This window comes from Cyprinodon tularosa, unplaced genomic scaffold (assembly GCF_016077235.1).
Source record: "Cyprinodon tularosa strain WSP-4 unplaced genomic scaffold, ASM1607723v1 ctg1204, whole genome shotgun sequence".
NCBI classification, from domain to species: domain Eukaryota; kingdom Metazoa; phylum Chordata; class Actinopteri; order Cyprinodontiformes; family Cyprinodontidae; genus Cyprinodon; species Cyprinodon tularosa.
Genome location: NW_024038009.1, coordinates 223,896 through 240,201, shown reverse-complemented (window position 1 = coordinate 240,201; position 16,306 = coordinate 223,896). Strand labels below are relative to the sequence as shown.

The 16,306-nt window shown below is 55.8% G+C and overlaps 1 protein-coding gene across 1 annotated transcript in view; it reads right to left on the bottom strand.

Moving 5' to 3' along the window:
- The window catches only part of cdc42bpb (CDC42 binding protein kinase beta (DMPK-like)), a 37,732-nt gene that overhangs the window by 10,089 nt on the left and 11,337 nt on the right, over positions 1 to 16,306 (bottom strand). Inside the window, exons 3-27 of the mRNA XM_038274701.1 lie at positions 14,821 to 14,904; positions 13,934 to 14,029; positions 13,714 to 13,862; positions 13,488 to 13,581; positions 12,884 to 13,084; positions 12,354 to 12,602; positions 12,045 to 12,273; positions 7,448 to 7,555; positions 7,237 to 7,370; positions 6,917 to 7,159; positions 6,692 to 6,802; positions 6,369 to 6,616; positions 6,182 to 6,287; positions 5,990 to 6,114; positions 5,808 to 5,913; positions 4,972 to 5,120; positions 4,790 to 4,887; positions 4,645 to 4,724; positions 4,258 to 4,332; positions 4,121 to 4,186; positions 2,342 to 2,447; positions 2,130 to 2,266; positions 1,924 to 2,063; positions 1,771 to 1,852; positions 1,488 to 1,704 (exon numbers count right to left, since the gene is read on the bottom strand). Of these exons, the coding sequence (XP_038130629.1) occupies positions 1,488 to 1,704; positions 1,771 to 1,852; positions 1,924 to 2,063; positions 2,130 to 2,266; positions 2,342 to 2,447; positions 4,121 to 4,186; positions 4,258 to 4,332; positions 4,645 to 4,724; positions 4,790 to 4,887; positions 4,972 to 5,120; positions 5,808 to 5,913; positions 5,990 to 6,114; positions 6,182 to 6,287; positions 6,369 to 6,616; positions 6,692 to 6,802; positions 6,917 to 7,159; positions 7,237 to 7,370; positions 7,448 to 7,555; positions 12,045 to 12,273; positions 12,354 to 12,602; positions 12,884 to 13,084; positions 13,488 to 13,581; positions 13,714 to 13,862; positions 13,934 to 14,029; positions 14,821 to 14,904 (3,433 nt within the window). The remainder of the gene's footprint in view (positions 1 to 1,487; positions 1,705 to 1,770; positions 1,853 to 1,923; positions 2,064 to 2,129; positions 2,267 to 2,341; positions 2,448 to 4,120; positions 4,187 to 4,257; positions 4,333 to 4,644; positions 4,725 to 4,789; positions 4,888 to 4,971; positions 5,121 to 5,807; positions 5,914 to 5,989; positions 6,115 to 6,181; positions 6,288 to 6,368; positions 6,617 to 6,691; positions 6,803 to 6,916; positions 7,160 to 7,236; positions 7,371 to 7,447; positions 7,556 to 12,044; positions 12,274 to 12,353; positions 12,603 to 12,883; positions 13,085 to 13,487; positions 13,582 to 13,713; positions 13,863 to 13,933; positions 14,030 to 14,820; positions 14,905 to 16,306) is intronic.

Below are 16,306 nucleotides of genomic sequence, written 5' to 3'. Positions count from 1 at the left end.
ACCTTGGTTGGCCTATTCATGAGCATTCATCAGCAATTACATGTTTATGGGAATAGGACATCATTAATAAACCATGTAAGGTGGTATGTGCTAGAAATGTGTAAACCTCTATCAGTGAGTCTGCCCGTGAGGTGGGGGCACCGCTGCACCAAGCACTGTCCCACTTTGTCCCCCAGAAACATACCCCTGGTCCCCCCTTGGGCTTATTAGCAGGTGGTCACCCTAGCTAAACGCCCTGAAAGAGCTAAGAGCTTGTAACGTGTTGAACGCTCATACTGTGCGGGACGCTCTAAACACTCTCAACTCCTTGGACGCCCTGAACGCGCGGGACGCCCTGAACGCGCGGGACGACCTGAACGCGCGGGACGCCCTGAACGAGCGGGACGCCCTGAACGAGCGGGACGCCCTGAACGCGCGGGACGCCCTGAACGAGCGGGACGCCCTGAACGCGCGGGACGCCCTGAACGAGCGGGACGCCCTGAACGAGCGGGACGCCCTGAACGCGCGGGACGCCCTGAACGAGCGGGACGCCCTGAACGAGCGGGACGCCCTGAACGCGCGGGACGCCCTGAACGAGCGGGACGCCCTGAACGCGCGGGACGCCCTGAACGCGCGGGACGCCCTGAACGTGCGGGACGCCCTGAACGCGCGGGACGCCCTGAACGGCGGGACGCCCTGAACGTGCGGGACGCACTGAACGAGCGGGACGCCCTGAACGCGCGGGACGCCCTGAACGCGCGGGACGCCCTGAACGAGCGGGACGCCCTGAACGCGCGGGACGCCCTGAACGTGCGGGACGCCCTGAACGTGCGGGACGCCCTGAACGCGCAGGACGCCCTGAACGTGCGGGACGCACTGAACGAGCGGGACGCCCTGAACGCGCGGGACGCCCTGAACGCGCGGGACGCCCTGAACGAGCGGGACGCCCTGAACGCGCAGGACGCCCTGAACGTGCGGGACGCCCTGAACGCGCGGGACGCCCTGAACGTGCGGGACGCCCTGAACGAGCGGGACGCCCTGAACGCGCAGGACGCCCTGAACGTGCGGGACGCCCTGAACGAGCGGGACGCCCTGAACGCGCGGGACGCCCTGAACGAGCGGGGCGCCCTGAACGAGCGGGACGCCCTGAACGCGCGGGACGCCCTGAACGAGCGGGACGCCCTGAACGCGCGGGACGCCCTGAACGCGCGGGACGCCCTGAACGAGCGGGACGCCCTGAACGCGCGGGACGCCCTGAACGAGCGGGACGCCCTGAACGCGCAGGACGCCCTGAACGTGCGGGACGCCCTGAACGCGCGGGACGCCCTGAACGCCCTTAACGTGCCGTACGCTCTCAAAGTGCCGAATGCTCTGAACGGTGTGTGAGCTCATGAACGCGGTTATGAGGAGCTGGATGTTCAGGAAGAACCCGTCCATCAGGACATGACGGATCATCTGAACCACCTGAACGCCAACAGAACCAGACCTCTGGACTCTCCAGTACTCACCGAGTACGGTGGCGCACAGCGCCGCCTTAATGAGGGGCAGCGAGGCGTCGTACGCTTCGTGCAGCAGGTGGACCTGCTGACTCTTCACCTGGTTCTTGGTCAGGATGTTCTGCAGGCTCTCCAGGATCCGGACCCATTTCTTCTTCTCTGCCTCGCTCTCTGCCAGAACCAGCAGGGACACGGAGGAGAGCTGCGAAATCAGCTGAGACGACGTCACCTGCAACATCATCGACCGTTAGGAGCTGGAAGGTGCGGCAGGAGCCGCGCCTGCTGCGTTTCCTACCTTGAAGATGCACGGGATGTCCTTCCTGGTGGCATGGATGACGTCGGACGCCAACACGGAGCTGACGGACAGATCTTCATCTCTGGAACAAAGCGGTTGATGAAACCAGGAACAGGTGAGGAAGGATCAACCTGCTGCCTCCAGGCGGCTTACCTGAGGTCCAGAACCAGACTGGCCGCCACGCCCGGCTGGGTGGACTTCCCCTCTGGAATGTCGTAGAGAAACAGTTTACAGTCGGAGGCCACGGCGAACGCTCGCTGCCAGCCCTTCTTCACGCCGCTGGGCTTGGGGATCTGCCAGAGGACAGTTTAGTGTGGAACCGTAGCGGATCATCCTGCTCCTGCAGCTAGCCGCCTTACCTTGACGTAACCCTTGTACGCCGTGCCGATGCCCCTCTGGACGTCGATGCCCTGCGGCCTCTTGGCCTGCTCCGCTGGGATCGGACAGATTAGGGGGGCGTGGTCTTTACAGGCGACATGGCATATGAAGGAGCAGACTGAAGGCAGAGAGACGGAGCATCAATCATCCTTCTCTAAAAACCACCCAGAGTTTGGATCAGAACCAGACGTACCTTCGCAGGCGTAGCCCTGGCGGCTCAGGCCCACCATCAGGGAGGTGCAGTGAGAGCAGAGGGTGGGGCTGGAGAAGGTTCTGATGCTCAGCTGGTGAGCTTTGGGCTGAAACACAGGAAACAGCTGCTTCAGCTTCATCACGCCTCTGATGGACCAGAACTTTATGGGTCCAAATCAGGCAAATCTAAAGCTGAGACACTTTGAATTCCAGGAAACACGCTGGTCCATAGTAGAGTTCATTTCGTCATTCCGAACGAAAACGAGACTAAAATCCCCACTAATGAACGATAACTGGGAGTAAATCAGAAATAATTTTCGTGGACTAATAAAGACGAGACGAAAATGCAGTTCGGTAAATAAAGACTGGACTAAAATCTTTGGACATTTTAGTTCACGAACAAAGACGAGACGAAAATTACATATTATTATTTTATGTTTTTTTCGAATCCTCTCCACCTTTCTCGTTAGCTCGCCCACTTTCAAACCTGGAGCGGGCGGCGGACCCAGAGTAGGCTAACCAACACATGGAGCAGACAGCAGCTGGATTCACGGCGACAGGTTAAAAGTAAAACATGCTTTGCCCGGAGCTCAGGAGAAAGAGGAGACGTGATCTATGGACACATTTTCACTTCATTGAAGTGGAGAACAAAACCAAATGCTTGATTTTAGTGGAAGGGAAGGAATGTGGCCACATGGTAGCTGGCGGTAACTGGAAAAAACACAACAAACATGTTGTTTTTTTAACAACATTGACCTCAAATGTACTTATTTTATTATTCTATGGGAACTAGCTTTAAACAGCCAGGACTTGAGTAAAGTTCATAAGACACTTTATTTTATTTATTTGTAATCCTTTGTCAGGTTTATTTTATTTGTTTTAATGCAAGCATTTGTGTTTGTGTCTTTGAACCTTAATGTTCAAAATAAATATGCAAATATTGTCAGAACATCTTCCATGTCTGCATTTGTTCCTTAATATCGTGTTTTTTATCAAAAAGATGAGAGAAAATGTGAAATAATTTTAGGAAATGTTAAATATTATCTGCTGACAAAAAAGTAAAAGGTTAAAATTATGTCCTGACTAAAACTAGACTAAAATGTTGATGGTTTTTGTTGACTAAAACTAAACAAATAAAATTATGTTTTCTTGGACTAAAATAAAGACTAAAATGCTCTGACTTATAGTCGACTAAAACTAGACTAAATAAAAATGGGATGATGTCGACTAAATGTGATAAAAACTAACAAGAGATGCTGAAACTGGACTAAAACTAAAACTAAATTTAAAAATAAAAATTAACACTAGTCCAAAGCAAACCGGATGTTTTCTGAGGCGGAAGGCTCTAAAAGAGCCGCCATTGTTCACCGCCGGCCGGTTCCAGCCTGCAGCGCCGCTTCCCTCGCCTGCTTCTAACCGCCGGCCGGTTCCAGCCTGCAGCGCCGCTTCCCTCGCCTGCTTCTAACCGCCGGCCGGTTCCAGCCTGCAGCGCCGCTTCCCTCGCCTGCTTCTAACCGCCGGCCGGTTCCAGCCTGCAGCGCCGCTTCCCTCGCCTGCTTCTAACCGCCGGCCGGTTCCAGCCTGCAGCGCCGCTTCCCTCGCCTGCTTCTAACCGCCGGCCGGTTCCAGCCTGCAGCGCCGCTTCCCTCGCCTGCTTCTAACCGCCGGCCGGTTCCAGCCTGCAGCGCCGCTTCCCTCGCCTGCTTCTAACCGAAGACCAGCTGAGGTCTAAAGAGAACTCCACTAATCCACCTGAAACGGGCGGGTCCTGGCGGCGTACCTTGGGTGCAGGCGAGCTCTGGTAGGTGGGGGAGGGGCTGTCAGGGAGCGATGCTGCCTTCCCTTCCTGTTGACAAAGAGCAGAGCAGTTAGCTAACGAAGCTTTCGCTGCACACCGTGGAACTGTGGGCGGATTACCTCATTCTCAGAGACGGAGCACGGCGAGGAGGGCGCCGTGTCTGGCTTCAGGGGGGCGGAGTCTAAGTCTGCAGTCTGAGAACGACAGAAGGGGGGAGCTTTTAGGAGGACAGAGCAGATCCTGAATCTTCTGAGGAGGAACCACACAGGAACAAAGAGCTAGACATCCTAGTGTGGGAGGGGCTATGTGAGGGGGCGTGGCCTCATTAGTGAACAGCTACAGCCGAGGTTAAAGTGACTGGAGAAGGCAGACGGGCTCAAACCCGCTGGGAAAAACGTACTTCTTCCCAAAGAGCGAGCAGCGAGGAGGCGGAGCTAAGCGCCATTTAGCACCTGGATTAGAGCAGCGCTGCTGGTGATTGGTCAGCGCCGCGGCAGGAGGCTTACCTTAAAGCTGAGGTCTGGAGCCAGAGGAGACGTGTTGAAGTAATCAAAGATGGAGTCCTGGAAGTCCGGAAGCTTCAGACCTGCAGAGACTCAGAGTTCAACACGGATCCCACCTGGAGGAGAACTTCTGAGGAGGCGCCCTCACCTTTAGCAGAACGGGAGCGACTCTCCTCCATCTCCCTCCTCAGACTCTCCACCTGCTCCACCGCCTCCCGCCTCTTCTCCTCAGACTCCTTCAGCTTACTGTAGACAGACGGGAAAAGCTGGATCAAGACCGACCCGTTACAACCGTCTCTGAAACCACGGCGACCCTGGGTGACCTCTGACCTCTCCAGGTTGATGTTGGCGGCCTTGAATCGGCGCAGCTCCTCCTGGACCATCTGCTTGGCTTTCAGTTCGGCGTCCAGAGCCGACTGCAGCTCCAGACGAGCCGACATGTCCAGCTTCTGGCTTCGACGCACCTTCCACAGGGGGTCCTGCAGGGGAGAGACAGCAGAACCTGTTTCTGCAGCTTCTATAATCACGGCTCTAGATACCTGATGGAGGAGATCAGCTGGAAGCTCCAGCGGTCCACAGCTGACCAGACTGGAGTCTGAACCTGAACCGCTCTTTGGCCTCAGATGGAGCCTCAGGTTCCCCTCATTGGGCCCCTAGATCAGGGCCGCCTAGAATGGGCCCGTCTAGATCAGGCCTGCCTAGAATGGGCCCGTCTAGATCAGGCCTGCCTAGAATGGGCCCGTCTAGATCAGGGCCGTCTAGATCAGGGCCGCCTAGATCAGGGCCGCCTAGAATGGGCCCGTCTAGATCAGGCCTGCCTAGAATGGCCCAGATTGATCAGCCACCCAGCTCTACAGGAACCAGCACTCCTCCCTCCAGTGACCCATCGATGGTCCACATGGAGCTGCAGGTCCATCAAACTCTAGACCAATAGGAGGCCAGCGCCTCTGAGAAGGCGTGGCCTCTGCTGACCCAGGCCGGTTCTGATGTCACCAGCGGGTCAAATAACGCTCTGCCTCCTTCACAATAAAAGCCTGTGTCTGGCTGGATCCTAAAACATGAGCTGGACCCAAAGGCCTGCGTTTCTGAGCGGTCCTGAGCGGTTCTGGGCGGTTCTGAGTGGTTCTGGGCGGTCCTGGGTGGTTCTGAGCGGTCCGGTTCGGTACCTGAGGTCTGCTCCCCAGGCTGTAGCTGCGCAGCGACTCCAGCTCCTCCGTCATCTTGGTGGCCAAGGCCTGCAGGTAGCCGCGGGCGTCCTTCTCGTCGCTGACCCTGAGCACAGAAACCAGCAGCTTAGAGGCACAGCTCCCCCTGGTGGGCGGCGGTTCTGATGACACGGGTCACTCACCACTGGATGATCTCTGCGATCTGGGCCTCCCAGTGGGACACGCTCTCCTTCTTGGAGGACAGGTCCTGCAGGTCGTCCTCCAGCTGCCGGTTCTGGGCCGTCAGGTTGTCCACGAAGGAACACAGCTGCAGGAGAGGATGGGATTAGAACCGGGCCGCCGCTGGTTCTGGTCGGGGTTCTGCAGCCGCTCACCTTGTCCGTCTCCGCCGTCAGCTTGCGGTTCTCCTCGGTCAGCATGTTCTTCTCGCGCTCGTGTTTCTCCTTCAGAGCCGCCACGGCCTCGTCCATCTCGTTCTGCCTGCAGAGTCACACACACAGCCGGTTCAGAACCGGAGCCGGACCGGGACCCGAACCAGAACCCCCGTCCTCCAGGACTCGCCTGTCCCTGTTGGCTTTGTCCAGCTTGTCTCGGAGCTGCAGCAGCTCCTTGTTGGCGGCGAGCCGCGCCCCCTCGGACTCCTGCAGGTCTTTGCGCAGAGTCTTGATCTCGCCGGAGTGGGCGGAGTCCTTCCTCAGCAGCTCCTCCTCGTAGAACAGAACCTTCTTGTCCAGCTCCGCCTTCAGACGGGACAGCTCCTGCTGAGACTCCGCCCCTCCTCCGCCTGCCGCCCCTCGACCCTGCTGGGACTGAAAGCAGAATGGGGCTGACCCTGAGGGCCGTGCTGAGGTCCTGACAGAGGGGAGGCGGTTCTGCCTCCTCACCTTAAGGCTGCGTAGCTCCGCCTCCAGCTGTTTGGAGTAAACCTCGCCGTTTTCCCGCAGCTTCCTCTCCTTTGATGACTCCGCCTTGGCCTCGTCCAGCTGAGCCTCCAGCTGCCAAACACACAGACAGCAGGACTCTTATTGTGAAAGGAGCAGGAGCTCTGGCTCCCTCTGGTGGCCAAAGCACAGCTTTATTGTGACTCTTATTTTGGAGAGACTCCTCACCTCCTTCCGATTCTTCTCCGTCTTGCGGATCTCCAGCCTCAGGGCGTCCATCTTCTGCAGGAGGGCGTCCATCTCCTCCTCCTTGTCCCTGAGCTGACGGGACAGACGCTGCTTGGAGGAGCGCAGCTCGGCCATGCGCTCCGACAGCTCTGAGAACTCCTGCAGGGCCAGCTTCCTCTGGGAGTGCGCCTCCTTCAGCTCCTTGCTCTGGCTCCTGAGACGCTCCAAGGAGTCGGCCAGCTGCTGCTCGGAGGAAGAGGAGGGTGGAGATGAAGGCTGAGGCCGCGGGGACAGAAGCGGACGAGGACGGCGCCGTTTACCTTGTGGACGTCCTCCTTCTCCTGTCTCAGGGTCTTCACCTGTCTCTCCAGGGTCTGCAGTTTGGAGGCGGAGCTCTCGTAGTCCTGTCTGAGCGTGACGGCCTCCTCCAGCTGGTGCTCCAGCCTATCAGAGTCTGACACATCACAGGACAGCGGATCAGGACCCAACCGGGCCTCAGACACCAGAACTCTGAGACCGCCACCTTCTGACCTGCCAGCTTCTTCTTCAGACGCTCGATCTCCTCGTTAAGTTTCTTGATCTCTTTGTCCCTCTGTACGGTTCCTCCTCTGGGCGGAGCCTGCAGGGCCTGGGTGGACTCTGGGGGTCAGAGACGGAACCGGGCCGGGTCAGAACCGGAGCAGAGACAGGGTCAGAGACGGAAACGGACCGGATTAGAACCGGAACAGAGACGGAAACGGACCGGATTAGAACCGGATCAGGGACGGAAACGGACCGGATTAGAGACAGAAACGGACCGGATTAGAACCGGAACAGAGACGGAAATGGACCGGATTAGAACCGGATCAGAGACAGAAACGGACCGGATTAGAACCGGAACAGAGACGGAAACGGACCGGATTAGAACCGGATCAGAGACAGAAACGGACCGGATTAGAACCGGAACAGAGACGGAAACGGACCGGATTAGAACCGGATCAGGGACGGAAACGGACCGGATTAGAGACAGAAACGGACCGGATTAGAACCGGAACAGAGACAGAAACGGACCGGATTAGAACCAGATCAGAGACGGAAACGGACCGGATTAGAACCGGGGCAGAGAGGGAAACGGACCGGATTAGAACCGGATCAGGGACGGAAACGGACCGGATTAGAACCGGATCAGAGAGGGAAACGGACCGGATTAGAACCAGATCAGAGACGGAAACGGACCGGATTAGAACCGGATCAGGGACGGAAACGGACCGGATTAGAACCAGATCAGAGACGGAAACGGACCGGATTAGAACCGGATCAGAGAGGGAAACGGACCGGATTAGAACCAGATCAGAGACGGAAACGGACCGGATTAGAACCGGATCAGAGAGGGAAACGGACCGGATTAGAACCAGATCAGAGACGGAAACGGACCGGATTAGAACCGGATCAGAGAGGGAAACGGACCGGATTAGAACCAGATCAGAGACGGAAACGGACCGGATTAGAGACAGAAACGGACCGGATTAGAACCGGATCAGGGACGGAAACGGACCGGATTAGAGACAGAAACGGACCGGATTAGAACCGGAACAGAGACGGAAACGGACCGGATTAGAACCGGATCAGGGACGGAAACGGACCGGATTAGAGACAGAAACGGACCGGATTAGAACCGGAACAGAGACGGAAACGGACCGGATTAGAACCAGATCAGAGACGGAAACGGACCGGATTAGAACCGGGGCAGAGAGGGAAACGGACCGGATTAGAACCGGATCAGGGACGGAAACGGACCGGATTAGAACCAGATCAGAGACGGAAACGGACCGGATTAGAACCGGATCAGAGAGGGAAACGGACCGGATTAGAACCAGATCAGAGACGGAAACGGACCGGATTAGAACCGGATCAGAGAGGGAAACGGACCGGATTAGAACCAGATCAGAGACGGAAACGGACCGGATTAGAACCGGATCAGAGAGGGAAACGGACCGGATTAGAACCAGATCAGAGACGGAAACGGACCGGATTAGAGACAGAAACGGACCGGATTAGAACCGGATCAGGGACGGAAACGGACCGGATTAGAGACAGAAACGGACCGGATTAGAACCGGAACAGAGACGGAAATGGACCGGATTAGAACCGGATCAGAGACAGAAATGGACCAGATTAGAACCAGATCAGAGACGGAAACGGACCGGATTAGAACCGGAACAGAGAGACGGAAACGGACCGGATTAGAACCGGATCAGGGACGGAAACGGACCGGATTAGAGACAGAAACGGACCGGATTAGAACCGGAACAGAGACGGAAATGGACCGGATTAGAACCGGATCAGAGACAGAAATGGACCAGATTAGAACCAGATCAGAGACGGAAACGGACCGGATTAGAACCGGAACAGAGAGACGGAAACGGACCGGATTAGAACCGGATCAGGGACGGAAACGGACCGGATTAGAGACAGAAACGGACCGGATTAGAACCGGAACAGAGACGGAAACGGACCGGATTAGAACCAGATCAGAGACGGAAACGGACCGGATTAGAACCGGAGCAGAGACGGAAACGGACCGGATTAGAACCGGATCAGGGACGGAAACGGACCGGATTAGAGACAGAAACGGACCGGATTAGAACCGGAACAGAGACGGAAACGGACCGGATTAGAACCAGATCAGAGACGGAAACGGACCGGATTAGAACCGGATCAGAGAGGGAAACGGACCGGATTAGAACCGGATCAGAGACGGAAACGGACCGGATTAGAACCGGATCAGAGAGGGAAACGGACCGGATTAGAACCAGATCAGAGACGGAAACGGACCGGATTAGAGACAGAAACGGACCGGATTAGAACCGGAACAGAGACGGAAACGGACCGGATTAGAACCGGATCAGAGACGGAAACGGACCGGATTAGAACCAGATCAGAGACGGAAACGGACCGGATTAGAGACAGAAACGGACCGGATTAGAACCGGAACAGAGACGGAAACGGACCGGATTAGAACCGGAACAGAGACGGAAACGGACCAGATTAGAACCGGATCAGGGACGGAAACGGACCAGATTAGAGACAGAAACGGACCGGATTGGAACCGGATCAGAGACAGAAATGGACCAGATCAGAGACGGAAACGGACCGGATTAGAACCAGATCAGAGACGGAAACGGACCGGATTAAATGGTAAATGGTAAATGGCATGTACTTATATAGCGCCTTTATTCAAGTTAGGAGACTTGACCAAAGCGCTTTACACTACATTCATTCACCCATTCACACACACACTCACACACTGATGGTGGCAAGCTACATTGTAGCCACAGCTGCCCTGGGGCTCACTGACAGAAGCGAGGCTGCCGTACACTGGCGCCACCGGGCCCTCTGACCACCATCAGTAGACAATGCAGGTGAAGTGTCTTGCCCAAGGACACAACGACAATGAAAGTCGGAGTCGGGGCTTGAACCGTCAACCCTTCGATTACAGGGCAAACTCCTCCATCCAACGCCACTGTCGCCCGGATTAGAACCAGATCAGAGACGGAAACGGACCGGATTAGAACCAGATCAGAGACGGAAACGGACCGGATTAGAACCGGAACAGAGACGGAAACGGACCAAATTAGAACCGGATCAGGGACGGAAACGGACCGGATTAGAGACAGAAACGGACCGGATTAGAACCGGAACAGAGACGGAAACGGACCGAATTAGAACCAGATCAGAGACGGAAACGGACCGGATTAGAACCAGATCAGAGACGGAAACGGACCGGATTAGAACCGGATCAGAGACGGAAACGGACCGGATTAGAACCGGATCAGAGAGGGAAACGGACCGGATTAGAACCGGATCAGAGAAGGAAACGGACCGGATTAGAACCAGATCAGAGAAGGAAACGGACCAGATTAGGACCAGATCATAGACGGAAACGAATCTGATTAGAATCAGATCAGAGACTGGAACGGACAGGATTAGAACCAGATCAAAGATGGAAACGGACCGGATTAGAACCAGATCAGAGAAGGAAACGGACCAGATTAGAACCAGATCAGAGACGGAAACGAATCTGATTAGAATCAGATCAGAGAAGGAAACGGACCAGATTAGAACCAGATCAAAGACGGAAACAGACCGGATTAGAACCAGATCAGAGACGGAAACGAACCGGATTAGAACCAGATCAGAGAAGGAAACGGACCGGATTAGAACCAGATCAAAGACGGAAATGGACCGGATTAGAACCAGATCAAAGACGGAAACAGACCGGATTAGAACCAGATCAGAGACGGAAACGGACCGGATTAGAACCAGATCAGAGAAGGAAACGGACCGGATTAGAACCAGATCAAAAACGGAAACAGACCGGATTAGAACCAGATCATAGACGGAAACAGACCGGATTAGAACCAGATCAGAGACGGTAATGGACCGGATTAGAACCAGATCAGAGACGGAAACGAACTGGATTAGAACCAGATCAGAGAAGGAAACGGACCGGATTAGAACCAGATCAAAGACGGAAACGGACTGGATTAGAACCAGATCAGAGATGGAAACGGACCGGATTAGAACCAGATCAGAGACGGAAACAGACCGGATTAGAACCAGATAAGAGACGGAAACGGACCGGATTAGAACCAGATCAGAGACGGTAATGGACCGGATTAGAACCAGATCAGAGACGGAAACGAACTGGATTAGAACCAGATCAGAGAAGGAAACGGACTGGATTAGAACCAGATCAGAGACGGAAACGGACTGGATTAGAACCAGATCAGAGAAGGAAACGGACTGGATTAGAACCAGATCAGAGAAGGAAACGGACTGGATTAGAACCAGATCATAGACGGAAACAGACCGGATTAGAACCAGATCAGAGACGGTAATGGACCGGATTAGAACCAGATCAGAGACGGAAACAAACTGGATTAGAACCAGATCAGAGAAGGAAACAGATCGGATTAGAACCAGATCATAGACGGAAACAGACCGGATTAGAACCAGATCATAGACGGAAACAGACCGGATTAGAACCAGATCAGAGATGGAAATGGACCGGATTAGAACCAGATCAGAGACAGACCCTGACCGGATCAGGACCAGGCTGGGTCAGACCTCCTCTGGCGCTCCTCACCCTGCAGTCTGCGGTTCAGCTCCTGCTTCTCCTGCTCCAGGCGGCGGATCCTTTTCTCGAACACCTCCACCTCCGACCCGGCGCCTCCGTCTGGCTCGGTCCGGACTCCCGGCGCCGCCCGGCTGATGGTGCTGCGGTCGGAGAAGCAGCTATCGGTGGTGAAGGTGAAGCCCACGAAGGGGAGGTGCTGCCCGGTGAAGCCGGTGTGAGACACAGGAGGTCCGATGTCCTGGAGACACAACAGAACCAGAACCGTGAACCAGCAGTAGAGTTAAAGGTTCTGGTTCCCCACCGGCTGCCGGGCCTCACCGGGTTCTTCAGAACGTCGTCGTCCACGTCAAAGTTAGACGTGTCTGTGGGCGAGGACACGTCCGGGATGTAGGGCGCCTCGGCGGAGCGGATGTTGTCCCAGTCGATCCCGCTGAAGAACGGGTGGTTCTGAAAGTCCGAGATCCCGTTGAGTCCGAGGCGCCGCTCCCGGGAGCACAGCAGGCGCTGGATCAGGTCCTTGGCGTGTTCAGACACGTCCGTCACATGGGACGGGAACTGGAAGCGCTCCTGAAAACAGGACAACAGGAAGCCGACTGAGGGGACATGTCCCAGTTAGTAGACAGGAAGTAGGACAGGAGTCTGGAGGCAAATGTGTGACCTGGAAACCAAACGACGCCCGACGGTAATCTGATTACTGTGTGTGTGTGGTGGGGGGGGGGTGAAGGATGAAAGATAGAAGGAAGGAAATAGGGGGGGGGTGAAGGATGAAAGATAGAAGGAAGGAAATATGGAGGAGGGGGGGGGTCCAGCCAGCGTTCCTAGAACCTGCGGCTCCAGGCGGTTCTGACCTCGTGGTTCATGATCTTGCCGTAGGTCTCCACCAGCGACTCGGCGTAGAACGGCGTCTCGCCGTACAGCATCTCGTACATGCAGACCCCCAAAGACCACCAGTCACACTCTGGACCATAGCGACCCATCCCGTCCTCCATGGCCTGCAGGATCTCTGGGGAAATGTAGTCAGGGGTTCCCACGGCAACAGAGGACTGGACCTGCAGCGAGCAGAGGAGGAGAAGTCATCATCATCATCATCATCATCATCATCAGGCGGAGCGTCTCCTCACAGAGAGGAGAACCTCAGAACCTCAGAGCTTCAGTCAGTCAGTAGAACCAGCATGGCGCTCTTATTTTGAAAGAGGAAGGAAATGAAACTGGATCTCTTTTCCGCTTCTTTTCTCTCCTTTTCCCTTCCTTCATTTCTTCCCCTCCCTCCTCCCCCCCTTCCTTCCTTCCTTCCTCTCCTCCCGTTCTTCCCTCTCCTGTCCTGCTGGGTGAGGAGCAGTACTCTCCCTCCCCATCAGAACCACCAGCGTTCCTCTGGATGGTGTGTGTGCAGAAGTGGGCGGGGTCAGCAGGCTGTGCAGAAGTGGGCGGGGTCAGCAGGAGGTGGCTTACCGTGCCGTCCTCCATCATGCGCAGACAGGAGCCAAAGTCAGCGAGTCGGATGTGTCCGTTGACGTCCAGCAGAACGTTGTCTGGTTTGATGTCTCTGCAGAACAAAGAAGGAGCACTGTGAGCAGGAGGAGCTCCACCAGGGGGAGGAGCTCCACCAGGGGGAGGAGCTACACCAGGAGGCAGAGGGAGGAGCTCCACCAGGGGGAGGAGGGAGGAGCAGACGTACCTGTGGATGTAGTGCTGCTGGTGGATGGAGTGGACGGCCAGAACCATCTCTGCTACGTAGAAGCGCGCCATGTCTTCAGGGAGACGGTCCTCAAACTTACTGAGCAGCGTCAGCAGGTCTCCGCCCACGTAGTAGTCCATCACCAGGTACTGCAGAACAGAACCGACCCGGTTAGCCGGCGCCACCAGGACCAGCACAGGGAGAAACACACTGGACCCACCAGGAAGTTGTCGTCCTGAAAGGCGTAGTGCAGAGTGGTGATCCACTGGCTGTCCCCTCTCACCAGGACGTCCCGCTCCTCCCGGAAACACGCCGTCTGCACCGACAACACGTTAGCAACACGTTAGCAGCACGTTAGCAGCACATTAGCAGCACGTTAGCAACACGTTAGCAGCACGTTAGCAGCACGTTAGCAGCACGTTAGCAGCACGTTAGCAGCACGTTAGCAACACCTCAGCAACACGTTAGCAACACGTTAGCAACACGTTAGCAGCACGTTAGCAACACCTCAGCAACACGTTAGCAACACGTTAGCAACACGTTAGCAGCACGTTAGCAGCACGTTAGCAGCACGTTAGCAACACGTTAGCAACACGTTAGCAACACCTCAGCAACACGTTAGCAGCACGTTAGCAACACGTTAGCAGCACGTTAGCAGCACGTTAGCAGCACGTTAGCAGCACGTTAGCAGCACCTCAGCAACACGTTAGCAGCACGTTAGCAACACGTTAGCAGCACGTTAGCAACACGTTAGCAGCACGTTAGCAGCACGTTAGCAACACGTTAGCAGCACGTTAGCAGCACGTTAGCAGCACCTCAGCAACACGTTAGCAACACGTTAGCAGCACGTTAGCAGCACGTTAGCAGCACGTTAGCAACACGTTAGCAACACCTCAGCAACACGTTAGCAGCACGTTAGCAACACGTTAGCAACACGTTAGCAGCACGTTAGCAACACGTTAGCAGCACGTTAGCAACACGTTAGCAGCACGTTAGCAACACGTTAGCAACACGTCTGGAATGCGTCAGCCACGCATTAGGGACACGTTAGAGACGTGTCCCTAATGCGTGGCTGACGCGGCAGAGGAGGATGAAGGCGGGACTGACCTCGGCTCTCTTCAGCATCTCCCACTTGTTGAGGATCTTCATGGCATAAACTCTCTCAGTGTTCTTCATCTTCACCACGGCAACCTGCAGGGAGGGACACACCAGGACAGACGTTAGGACGGAGGACATCTGAGGACATATTAGGACTGAGGACAGACGTTAGGACGGAGGACATCTGAGGACATATTAGGACTGAGGACAGACGTTAGGACGGAGGACATCTGAGGACAGATAATCTGGTTCTACGTCAGAGCGAGCCAGCCGCACCTTCTAGATGTTCTGGTTCTACGTCAGAACGAGCCGGCCGCACCTTCTAATCTAGATGTTCTGGTTCTACCCTCAGGACGATCTAGAGAACAAAGGCAGACACACCCTCCCCCGCGGCTCAGAGCTCAGACTCTACTGTAGAACAGGCCGGTCCTCAGAAGAGCAGCAAGAGGCTCAGAGTGTGTGTGAGCACCACACCTTTCCTCTGGAATGTGAACAACGGATCTAGCTGCTGAAGTTCTACGGGTCAAAGAACCCGTCAGCTGCAGAACTACGGGGCTCTGAACAGGAAGTCCAGGAAGCGCCGACATCCTGCTGGTTCTGGTCCAATCCACATCCTTCCTTCTGCTGGTTCCTCTGCCTGCGGCCAATCAGAGAGCGGCCTGCAGGAACAGAACCACGTCCTGCCTAGACCCAGTGACTGGATCAGAACCACGTCCTGCCTAGACCCAGTGACTGGATCAGAACCACGTCCTGCCTAGACCCAGTGACTGGATCAGAACCACGTCCTGCCTAGACCCAGTGACTGGATCAGAACCACGTCCTGCCTAGACCCAGTGACTGGATCAGAACCACGTCCTGCCTAGACCCAGTGACTGGAACAGAACCACGTCCTGCCTAGACCCAGTGACTGGATCAGAACCACGTCCTGCCTAGACCCAGTGACTGGATCAGAACCACGTCCTGCCTAGACCCAGTGACTGGAACAGAACCACGTCCTGCCTAGACCCAGTGACTGGAACAGAACCACGTCCTGCCTAGACCCAGTGACTGGAACAGAACCACGTCCTGCCTAGACCCAGTGACTGGATCAGAACCACGTCCTGCCTAGACCCAGTGACTGGATCAGAACCACGTCCTGCCTAGACCCAGTGACTGGATCAGAACCACCCCCTGCCTAGACCCAGTGACTGGATCAGAACCACGTCCTGCCTAGACCCAGTGACTGGATCAGAACCACCCCCTGCCTAGACCCAGTGACTGGATCAGAACCACGTCCTGCCTAGACCCAGTGACTGGATCAGAACCACCCCCTGCCTAGACCCAGTGACTGGATCAGAACCACCCCCTGCCTAGACCCAGTGACTGGATCAGAACCACGTCCTGCCTAGACCCAGTGACTGGATCAGAACCACCCCCTGCCTAGACCCAGTGACTGGATCAGAACCACGTCCTGCCTAGACCCAGTGACTGGATCAGAACCACGTCCTGCCTAGAC